At 44.6% G+C, this 12,027-nt stretch overlaps 1 protein-coding gene across 3 annotated transcripts in view; it reads right to left on the bottom strand.

The window, feature by feature from the left end:
* SYNPR (synaptoporin) overlaps positions 1 to 12,027 on the bottom strand; it is a 231,591-nt gene that overhangs the window by 49,465 nt on the left and 170,099 nt on the right. For all 3 annotated transcript variants that reach the window (XM_075938487.1, XM_075938486.1, XM_075938488.1), the window contains one exon: positions 4,941 to 5,065. In XM_075938487.1, coding sequence (XP_075794602.1) covers positions 4,941 to 5,065 — 125 coding nt within the window. The remainder of the gene's footprint in view (positions 1 to 4,940; positions 5,066 to 12,027) is intronic.

The raw sequence follows: 12,027 nt of genomic DNA, 5'->3' as shown, positions 1-12,027 counted from the left end.
GGGGAAAACCAAAATGGCATGATAATCCGCTGCTTCGACTCTGAGCAGGCGGTTTGCCAATCCCAGCGAAGAGGGAGTGATAAGATTGCCACAATGATAAGGATCTGTACTGAAATATACCCACTGCTCCACAGCACTGTTGCCTCTTGTGCAGTCGGGCAAGAGATGCAAATAAGGTTTCAGAAAAGTGTTTTTTAATCTCTTGAAATGCACAGATATGAACCTCTGGGGACAATTCCTGAGCGAAGTGGATGCACTGTTAATGTAGTTTCCATAGTTCATTTCCGTAACGCAGTGAGCAGAAATCAATGACTTGATTAATAACTTCTTAACGCTGCGCTGGTAAGAGCCCTGATTTGTTGCAGGTTTGAAGGTACAGAGATGGGCAAGACGTCAAAGAGGGGAAGTAGCCTTCAGATACCCCAGGAAGGCGGGAGTTTGGCCAGTGAACTGGGGGACAGGCGATAGAAAAAGGAGTAGGAAAGAGTGTAGGGCAATAGTGACAGTCTCTTGGGAACAAGCAGATAGTAGATGCTGGATATAAGTTCCCTGAGCTGGAACCCAGGAGTGGATTGGCCCACTCCTAAATCACTTGAGTACTTTTGAAATGTTTTTCCTCTTATCAACTTCAGACCACTTTAATACATTCACAAAACCTGCCACATTGCTTACGTGCAAATCCCCTCTTTTCCAAGGAGACGCTTGCCAGCTGATACTTGCCAAGTCAAAGCGTTTGACTCTCAATTTTCGTTTGTTTGCTTGAAGCTGTTCACATTTATCGATTAATTCAGGGATGGGCAATAATTTTTGGAAATTTTTGAAGTGGCCCTGGGCAGCCCCAGAAGGGGAGGGGCCGCAGGTGGAAGGGGCGGAGCCAGGACACTTCTGCTTCTTCACCCACAGATCCTGATTTGTCTGGGGGTGAGGGAGTGTGCAAAGTCTTTGCTCCCCTCAGAGAGAACCACTGGCTGTTCCGAATAGCGGGTGGTTCCCTGTAGGCACCCGCACCCCTGACGGTGGGAGGAGACTTCGCATGTTGCCCCCTGCCCCTGGTCAATCAGAGCTTGGGGGAGGGGAAGCACACAAAGTGGCTCTCTCTGTGCCCCGCCCTGCAAGGGAGCGCCATGCTTAGAATCCACCACCAGCTGAGCAGCAGCTGGCAGCTCTTTTTAAGTGCTGAGTCCCTTGCAAGGTGGGAGGAGATTTTGTGCACTCCCCCCGCCCCCAAGCCCTGATTGGCCTGGGGGTGGGGAGAGCGTGCCAAGTTTCCTCCTGCCCTGCCCCCATCCTGCAAGGAGCGAGTGGTGCTTAGAAGCGCTGCGCCCTTACAGGGTGGGAGGAGACTTTGCATGCTCCTCCCACCCCCCAGGCTCTGATTGGCCTGGGGCGGGGAGCGTCAGGGCTTCCGCGGGCTGGATCGACCTGCTTGGCGGGCTGGATCCAGCCCGCGGAGGCCCTTTTGCCCACCCCTGGATTAAACTCTCAACAGTCTTGGCCTGGTGACTGCAACGTCGGAGAAAAAGAAGGAGAAATCCTGAAGTGCTACTAACAATAGAACGGAAGACAGCTGCTGAAACCCGTGCACGTTTCTAGTGCTCCGAGTTAAGGCACAGGTTTTAAAAAATACAGCTCTCCCTTAGTCAAATGCTTCAATGCGATACTGACAGCCATGACGGCTCTGTGCACAGCCCGATTCTGTGCGGCGCCTCTCATTTCTGACGTTCACCCACACCTCCTCCAGTTGTCAGCCGGTGATCAGACATCAGAAGGCAGCTTGATGGAAACTGCTGTGTGAATAGAGATGCATTCGGGCAGGGACTCAGGAGGGGAAATTCACGCAGCACGCCCAGAGCCCACATTCTTTGGGATGCAGGCTGCTGATTGTGAAATAAAATCGGTGTGAGTGGCCCTCTGTTAAGTCCCATAGAAGTTAGCGGTCAGAGCTGCCCTTGTGCAAATCCAATTGCAGAACCAGGGTTGCGAGAGAACAGAAGAAAGAGCCGTGCAAATAAGCGAGAGCTCAGCACGCAGATTGCTTGTCATTGTTTCAGGAGTGACATTAGCCATCTTGACAGCCTGTACAAATGCACCTTATTCCGTCGCTTGACAGGCACATTAAAGAGAAAGGAGGGAGGAAACGCTTGTGAGTAACAGTCATAATAGGAAAAACTAGTTAAGTGAAACAAAGCTGGCTTCCAGGGAAAGCAGAAGGACAGATTTTCAAAACGAGGAGAGGAGACTGTGTGCCGATGTTTCTGAGGACCTGTTTTATGCATGCAAATACTTGACCTTTGCGTGAAAGTGTCAGATTTGCAAAACCACTTTGAGTATCTTCAGTCTCTGTTCTAAGATTCCCCTTGGATAAATGACGTCCCCTTTTGGATGTGGTACTATATGCACTTGTAAGTCCTATAATTTAAGTCATTCTGGTAGAAGATTTCCTTCCTACAGCGGCATCATGTTGACAAGTTGTTTTTCATGTTTGTTAGAAAGGTGCAATTTCTCAGTAGTTATTTGCCAATTAATCACCATTCCCCAATGAATAATAATACAGTATACCTGGTTATTTTCTTCTACAGCAATACTCTACTTTCTTCTAAGGCTATTCAGTAACTTAATTACCATTCAGCTTTTACAACGTTTTACATAAAATAATGTTTTATAATCATTTAAATTAAAAGTTCTTTACTGTACTATAGTTACTTCTTTAATAAATGCTGGTGAAATCTATTGGAAAGAGAATCACATTATAAATTCACATAACTCAATTTGCAGAGCCCATCTCATGCATATTAAAAACAAGAGAAGGACTGTGCAGAATAGTAAAATAAAAAAAAAACCATTTGTAGAAAGGAAATATGGCTCATTGGAGCAATATAAATTTACCATAAATTAACAGCAAATCAAGAAATCACCGGCAGTGTATATAGTTTAGAAGATGTCATATTTCAGTTAGTCCTGTAAAGATTAACACATTATTATGCATATTAACGCATAATGAAGTAATAAGCAAAACAGCTTTTGATTTCTAGAATCAATATAACAATTTCCGAGAGGGTGATTGTGTACTTCATTGGAGACTGAGGCTATGTCTAGACTGCCGGCTTCTTTTGGAAGAAGCTTTTCTTGAAGAGATCTTCCGAAAAAACTTCTTCCAAAAGAGAGCGTTCACACATAAAAAGCACATCGAAAAAGCGATCTGCTTTTTCGAAAGAAAGCATCCACACTGAATGGACTCTCTCTCGCATTTCAGCTGTGATTCCTGTGGACGGAGTGGCCACCAGGGCACCTGTGCTTTTTCCTCTTTCCTCCTCTTTCGAAAGAACTCCCTCTTCCCCGTCTTTTCCGAAAGAGCTCTTTTGGAAAAAGACTTCTTCCTCGTAGAAAGAGGATTACCACATTATAAATTCACATAACTCAATTTGCAGAGCCCATCTCATGCATATTAAAAACCAGAGAAGGACTGTGAAGAATAGTAAAATAAAAAAAACCAGTTGAAGAAAGGAAATATGGTTCATTGGAGTAATATAAATTTACCATAAATTAACAGCAAATCAAGAAATCACCGGCAGTGTATATAGTTCAGAAGATGTCATATTTCAGTTAGTCCTGTAAAGATGACTAACCCCTCTGTTCTTTCAATTTTCTTTTGGAAGAATGCGATTGCAGTGTGGATGTAATTGAAGTTTTTTTTGGAAAAACAGCTGTTTTTCCGACAAAACTCTGTAGTGTAGACATACCGTGGGTCACATATCCTTCTTGGTTCTTTTATCACCTCAAGATTTCTTGAAGAGAACAGCTGTATAGAAATGCAGTATGACTGTACAAGTTCCTAGAGTGTACCTGATTTATATTTTAAAAGTGATGAGTGTGTGTGTGTGTGGGGGGGGGGGTGTTCACTTTCACTCAGAGGGGAACAGAATTAGAATCTGTAACAGCAAGTGCATTTTTCAATGTTAACTTTTATTACCTCCCGGGTCTTTCTCTTGTTTAGTATTTGCAGTGTTACTGTAGCTGTGCTGGTCCCAGGGTAGGAGAGAAAGAAGGTGGGTAAGAAAACCTTTTTATTGGACCAATTTCTTTTGGTGCCAAAGGCAGACAAGCTCTTCTTCAGCTCACTGCGGCTCAAAAGCTTGTCTGTGTCTCTTCCACCCACATAAGTTGGTCCAATAAAAAGATCTCATAAGAATGGCCAGACTGGGTCAGACCAAAGATCCATCTTGCCCAGTGTCCTGTCTGCCGACAGTGGCCAATGCCAGGTGCCCCAGAGGGAGTGACTAGAACAGGGAATCATCAAGTGATCCCTTTCCGGTCACCCATTTCCAGCCTCTGACAAACACCATTCCTATCCACCCTGGCTAATAAGCATTGATGGACCCAACCACCATGAATTTATCTAGTTCTTTTGTGAACTCTGGTCTTCACTACATCCTGTGTCAAGGAGTTCCACAGATTCCACTGTGCATTGCATGAAGAAATACTTACTTTTGTTTGTTTTAAACCTGCTACCTCACCCACATTCTTCCTCTTATATTTAGGGTAAACATTTTAAAAGCATCTAAGTGAATTAAGGAGCCTAAGTCACATTTTTAAAAGGTACTTGGTGGCAGATTTTAAAATGTACTTAGATGCCTAGAGATGCAGATAGACACCCATCTATCTTAGCACCTAACTTCCATTGAGTTACCTTGTTTAACTGTTTTTGAATATTGCATTTAGGCACCTTTGAAAACCTGGATCTGAGGGGTTTACGTCCCATTGGGATGTAGGCTTCTATGTCACTTCAGTGCTTCTGAAACTGCTACACTTATTGTCCAAATCTTTCTGAAACAGGTGCCTGATCCAAAGCCAATGGTAACCAGTGAGAGTCTACCCACGGATGACAACAGCATTTCAGACCAGGCCCTGAATGTGAGCTGCCAAGGACCAAAAGGGATTACCTGAAAGGGTAGGCAAAGGCTATGTCAATGCTGAGGTCGCTCTCTGACTTGTTCGCACAGTCCACGCTGAGCCGCAAGCCTCCCGAATACCCGCCGCATGTTGCAAAGGCAAAGATGGCAAAAAGCTGTCAAAAACAAATGACATTTCCGTATTACTGCAGTGACCCAAACACACGTCTCATTGAAGAGGTTTTCTTGCGCCAGAAGTCGCTAGGGTTGCCAGATATCATCACAAAAAATCCTGAACATGGCGGGGGGAGGAGGAGAAGGACAAACAGGAGACCAAACTTCTTAAGCCAAAAAAAAAAAAAAAAAGGTCACTGCGCCTTTAAATTCCCACACTCCCCATTTTTCCTGTCCCTGCCCGGCAGGGGGAAAATGTCCCCGCTGGCCTTCCATCCAAGGAAAACAGAAAATATTGGGCATTTTACATGTCCGGTATTTTCTGTTTTTTTTTTAATCGGACAGAAGGTGCTATTACCAGAAACCGGACACCTGGCAACCCTAGAGATCGCTGTGCAAGTGACCCCCTCAGATTATCAATAATGCAAAGTGGTCAAGAATCAATACTACTCCAAGCTGCATTTCACACAAACAGACTGGTTAGTCTCAATAGTCATAGGAAGTGAATTTCACAATTAGGAGGCATAATCATAAGCTTCTCTTGTTCTCATTGCCACAAATGACAACCAGACAATGTAGGCCCAAGTTAAAACTAGGAAATGAAGAAAGAATGAAGAGCGACCACGTACAATAGACCCTTTTAAGTATTGTAAGTAAAATCACTGTAAAATGATGCATGTTTGCATATTGCCACAACCTGCAAAATTTATCACATTATCCTTCATCAGTGTTTAATGAAGCCACAGATGACTTTGAATAAAAGACTAACACTATTTATTAGTTTTTTTGAATCATTATTATAATCTTAAATACATATGGAGATGCAATAAATCCGTTCTATGGAAAGCAAAGCAAGTTACAGAATAAATTCAGCAGTCCAACTAGATGTGGGCAAAAGTTAAGGTGTTCAAATCCAGGTCCAATTTCATCTTAGGGTACGTCTACACAGCAGGGCTTAACTCAAAATAAGCTACACAAATGGAGCTATGTCAATTGCGTAGCTTATTTCAAAATTGGAAGCGTCTACACAGCACTTATTTCGAAGTAGAGCTCTCTTCCTCCGACTTCCCTTACTCCTCGTACAATGAGGGTTACAAGAGTTGGAGTAAGCAGTCTTCCAGCTTGACAGTATTTTGACATTATTTCAAAATAGCTGCTTGCTGTGTCGATGCAGACGTTATTTTGAAATAACGGTAGATATTTCAAAATAATGTTGTTGAGTAGACGTACCCTCAGTTCCCAAAGGTGAATGAGCATGGTGGAAGTAGCATTGCTACTTTTTATTCTATTTCACTCCATCTCTGTTTTAAACACAGAAGGCCAAAGTTGGCATGGGATTTGCAATTGGCCATTTAAGATGCTTTGCAAAACCAAAACTTAACATGAGTCAGGCACTTGATTCTGTATTTGTCCCTTGATTTAAATAAAAAAAATCACACGCTAGGCTACTTTTTGCTCTGACTCGCACTGGTGAAAATCTGGAGTAATTCCAGTCTTTTCAATGGACTTACTCCAGATCTATTGTAAATGAGAGTGGAATTTGGCTGCCTAGATCATGTCACAATCATATTACAATTAAATAAATGATGGGCCAGTGACTAAGGATGACTATATGCACAGCACATACATGTCAAGAAAAGCGGAACCTGTCCGTAGGCACTGAAAACACAGTGGGCAGCAAGAGGAAAAATAAATGCGATGAAGAATTAAAGAACGACTGTTGCATTAAAGACATAGACACAGAAAACCAGAACATACGTAACCCCAGTCAGTGCTCTCAATATCAGCAGTGTGCCTTCGACCCACCAGGCTCTCCAATTCATGGCACAATTCCAGCCAAACTGGGAGTTGCATCATCTGTATATTTTTGCCACCTGTTGCCAGGTTACCTGGCCTGTTCTTGAGTATTTGCAATGGAAAAAGCTTTCTGCTAGTGCAAGATGATTTGCCGGGGTGACTCAGAACAAAGCCACACCCTAGTGTTTGTATGGGCACTTGAGACTGTGCGGGAAGGGAGCGCTCAACAGAAGAGGAACAGCACGCAGAGCCAAATAAAGCCAACACTTTGGAGAGACCGGCTATTAGACAGGTGAATATTTTGGCCTTTTCCCCACGTAAGTAATATTTTGTGCTTAATGGTGGGGAAGAGATGGGTCTTTGTAACAAGGCAGTAAGGACAACTCCTTGCAATTGATTGTGTCAGTGGAGTGAAGGCACCTTAAGATGGTTAGAGGTGGGATGGGGATCCTGACCCATTCCCTCAGCCACTTTCTTTGGATCTAGCCTCTCCTCCTCTCTTTTCTCCATTTTAGGGCCACCGTGTCACTCCTACAGCAGGAAAGAGGAGGGTGGGCTCTGGGGCCCCAGCTTAAGAGAAACAAAATGAGCAATGGCACCTGAGCATGGCTTGAGGAGGGGACTGCAGAAGGCCTCCACATCGCTCTCGTTCCCTGCCCTCATCACCATGGAGACGGAGGTAGACTCCAGTTCCATTTTGGAGATCCCTGTTAGGACCTACGCAGCCACTTCAGACTGACAGGAACCCAACCCCTCTGGGTCCCCCGCAGATGTGTGGGCGACACGTGGGCCCCCGCCTGCATGGAGTCAGGCCAAGTCGTGTAGAACCAGGCCTCCAGCAGGGAGAGGGCCAAAACTGTCTTGCCACGGGCGCCAAGTAAAGGGAGGAAATGGGAACACTCCAGCAGCTAGTCAAAGGGCCACAAGCCCATTGCCTGGAGAAATAAATTCAGGCCAAATCGGGGACATTTGGGTTTGATTAGATGTTATTTATAATACGTCTCTGAGTACGGTTCCATCGATGGCTACGTGCCTAGATGGGGAGGGACCCAACCCCACGCTCTGGGTGTCCTTAGACCTCTGACTCCCCGAAGCTGGGATTGGACAACAGGGGATGGCTCACACGATATTTGCCCTGTTCTGAACGTCTGGCACTGAAGACAGGATCCTGGGCTAGGTGGCCCATTGATCTGATCCAGCGTGGCCCTTTTGATGGGCTATCTGTGTGGGATGGGATGGGCCTTGGGCCAAGCAGAAGGGAGCTGGCAGCCGGAATTATTTAAGCTTAATACCAACGTGGACACAAGAACAAATGGATATAAGTTGGCTAGTAGGAAGTTTAGACTTGAGATTAGACGAAGGTTTCTAACCATTAGAGGAGTGAGGTTCTGGAACGGCCTTCCAAGGGAAGTAGTGGGGGCAAAAGACCTATCTGGCTTCAAGATTAAACTAGATGGGTTTATGAAGGGGATGGCTTGATGAGATAACATGATCTTGGTAACTAATTGACCATTCGTTATCAGTGAGAAATAGGTCAATGGAGGGATGCTAGGAGTTACTATAGAGAACTTTCTGGGTGTCTGGCTGGTGAGTCTTGCCCACATGCTCAGGGTTCAGCTGATCGCCATATTTGGGGTCGGGAAGGAATTTTCCTCCAGGGTAGATTGGCAGAGGCCCTGGAGGTTTTTCGCCTTCCTCTGTAGCATGGGGTACAGATCACAGCTGGAGGATTCTCTGCATCTTGGGGTCTTCAAAGTATTTGAAGGCTTCAATATCTGAGATATAGGTGAGAGGATTATTCTAGGAGGGGTGGGTGAGATTCTGTGGCCTGCACTGTGCAGGGGGTCAGACTAGATGATCATAATGGTCCCTTCTGACCTTAAAGTCTATGAGTCTATGAGTTCCGCACTCCCAGAATGAGCACAGTCTCAGGCAGGAAGAGAGGGGCTGGGAGCAGGCAGCCCGAAGCGCTCCAGCGGTGATTAAAACGCCTGGGGCTCAGGGCCTTTTTGAATTGCCAGGCTCCGGAGCAGTTGCTCCTTAGTTCCCCCTGTCGGCAGACTTGGCCCAGCAGAGTTTGGCCTCCCAACAAACCCAGCATGAAGATGAAGGGTTACCATTCTTAGTCTCCAATGCGGAGAGTTTGCATTGTTCATCTGCACGGTACAACAGAGCCCCGACTGCAGCCCTAGTATTCTATGATTCTACACTGGAAGGGATCTCAAGAGGCCATCAAGTCCAGTCCCCTGCCCTCGTGGCAGGACCGAGCACCATCTAGATCATCCGTGAGAGATGTCTGTCTAACCTGCTCTTACATATCTCCAGTGATGGAGATTCCACAACCGCAGCTCTTTAGAGTCTTTAGGCTCTATCGCCACAGAAATAATAAATAAGACGTGACTCCCTCATGGCAGAGTCCCTACAGCACACACGCCTGCTTAAATCCTAATGGGATTTCAGTCAGTGAAGGGTGGGCGCTGAAAGGAAAATCTATACGGTGCGAGGATGATCAATAACTTCCGGAACACCTGGAAATCCCGGTTCTTGGTGATTTTAGCCTGGATCAAAGAAAGAGTTTAAAGCCAAAATGAGCAGAAAAATCAGAGGGCACGCCAGGAAATTTGCAATAGCCATTGTTGGAATGGAGTCTTGACCTCTGTGTCACTGGAGTGAAGGGGGATGAGATAGATTCTCTTTGCGCCAACATGATGGCCTCCATCTTGATTGTCCCCACAGAGACTGAACAAGGGGGTTTCTGAACTAAACCCGTGAACTGCTATAATTTGAGCTAAAGACACAAGGCTTCCTAGCTGGGCTTGTACCATAACACTTATCCATAGGTATCCCAATGCTAGCATTCTACGTCTTCTCTTTTCCCACCATCTTACTGAGTATTTGTTAAGCGCTGACAAGGTCCTTGGCACTATACAAGATCCAAATGACAGACAGGCCCTACTCCAAAAGCTTGAAAGCAGCAGAAGATAAGTTCCCAGGCCCTTTTGAAAACCACATTCGACATCTGCCTACATCTACTGGCACCGGAAATATCTTTAAAAATCTGCCCCTTAGCTCCCCGTCTGCAAAAGAGGGATAACAGCCCCTCCCTAACTTGAAAGGTTGTTATGAAAATAAATATATTAAAAAGAGCCTGAGATGCTCTGATACTGAACTAATGGGGCCAGACCAGTACCGTTAACGAGTGGATACTTTTGAAAGAATATTATTTATTCACTTTCTTTTGGGCAGAGCCTAGAAATTTACCTCTGCTATGATGTCTACAGATATGCTAATATTGAACGAGTACTGCTGACTATACATTAGCATGTTCCACCATTATCTTTCCATCTCTCCCCGCTTCAGTTCTCTTACCCCAGTTATGCCTTGACATAAGATCATATGTGCTTCGGGGCAGAAACAGTCTTTCTTTTTTGTTAGTTAAAGGCCTGGAAAGCACCTCGTACAATGTAGCCCTGATACGGATCTCCAGCTGCCACTGTGTTTTGAATAATGAACAACAGTAATAGAAAGGAATAATACAACATTTACTAAATCAATTTTTAAATGTCAGGGCTAACTAAAAACCCAAGCAGGTAAAAGCTGAGATTTGCTGTGCGTTAGCTGGTTAAATATTTATCCTGAAAATGTGGCGACTGTAAGTCAAATAACAGGCCTTCCTCATGAATAAGGCTCCAACCTTTCCTTTGTAAATAGGAGTTATTCTGCACTTGGAGCTAATTAAATTCCCCACAGAATAGCAATGAAAATTGGTATTAATCATTATGCTTTAATTCGCCAGGCAAAGTCATAAAACAATAGATTTAAGGAGATTGGGAAATACCGGAGCTGAGCAGCTTTCTGGCCTAATTAACGGGGTTTCGAATGCAAGAGTTTTGCGGCTATGCGGGGAGCTACAAAGATGAATAGACCACAATAAGTAAAGAGGGAGCTCCAGGAGAGCAGGAAGAGATAACCCTTCTATAAATAGACAGTAGCATCTCCATTTCACAGGCAGTTGGGCTGCTCTGTATTTGGGGCATGGGCACATTCAAGGTGTATCTGTTTTGCTAAAGCTTTGCAGGATCGTATACATCTGTGCCATTTAAATGGAAGGAGCCCCTTTTAGTCAAGGGGTGAATTGATGACAGTGTATCAGTATCACCATGGGGAGGAAATATCAAATGGGTTCTTCAGTGTAACAGACAAAATGTCTAACACAAGCCAATGGCTGGAAAGTGAAGCTAGATGAAGTCAGACTGGAAATAAGGCATATTTTTAATTGAGGGTAATTACACATTGGAGCAATGCTTTCCCCTGGATAGGACAAAATCATAGAACACTAGAACTGGAAGGAACCTTGAGAGGTCCTTAGGTCTAATCCTCTGCACTCTTAGTAGTATTAAGGAACATCTCCATCCCTGACAGATGTGGGTCTAACCTGCTCTTAAATATCTCAAGTGACGGAGATTCCACAACCTCCCGGGGCAATTTATTCCAGAGCTTCACCACCTTGACACGCAGGAAGTTTTTCCTCATGTCTAATCTAAACCTCCCTTGCTGCAATTTAAGCTCATTGCTTCTTGTCCTCTCATCACAGGTTAAAGAAAGTATTTTTCCTCTCGTAACAATTTTTTAACTACTTGAAAACTGTTATATCCCCTCTCAGTCTTCCTTTTTCCAAACTAAACAAACCCAATTCTTTCAGTCTTCCCTCCCAGGTCACGTTCTCTAGATCTTTAATCATTTTTGTTGCTCTTCTTTGGACCGTCTCCAATTTCTCCACATCTGTCTTGAAATGTGGCACCCAGCACTAACTAGATCCAATTCTCCAGTTGAAGCCTAATCAACACGGGGTAGAGAAGAAGAATCACTTCTCATTGCTTACTTAACAACACTCCCGTTAATATATCCCAGAATGATGTCTGTTTGTTGTGGGGTTTTTTGCAACCGTGTTACACTGTTCACTCAATATTTAGCTTGTGGTCCACTCTGACCCCTAGATCCCTTTCTGCCGTGCTCCTTCGTAGACAGTCACTTCCCATGCTGTATGTGTGAAATGAATAGTTCCTCCCTAAGTGGAATACGTTGCATTTGTCCTTATTGAATTTCATCCTGTTTACTTCAGACCATTTCTCCCGTGTGTCCAGATCATTGTGAATTATAACCCTAT

This window comes from Pelodiscus sinensis, chromosome 11, assembly GCF_049634645.1.
Source record: "Pelodiscus sinensis isolate JC-2024 chromosome 11, ASM4963464v1, whole genome shotgun sequence".
Lineage (NCBI taxonomy): Eukaryota > Metazoa > Chordata > Testudines > Trionychidae > Pelodiscus > Pelodiscus sinensis.
The sequence above is the reverse complement of the archived record's forward strand: the minus strand, read 5'-3'. Positions and strand labels throughout refer to the sequence as shown.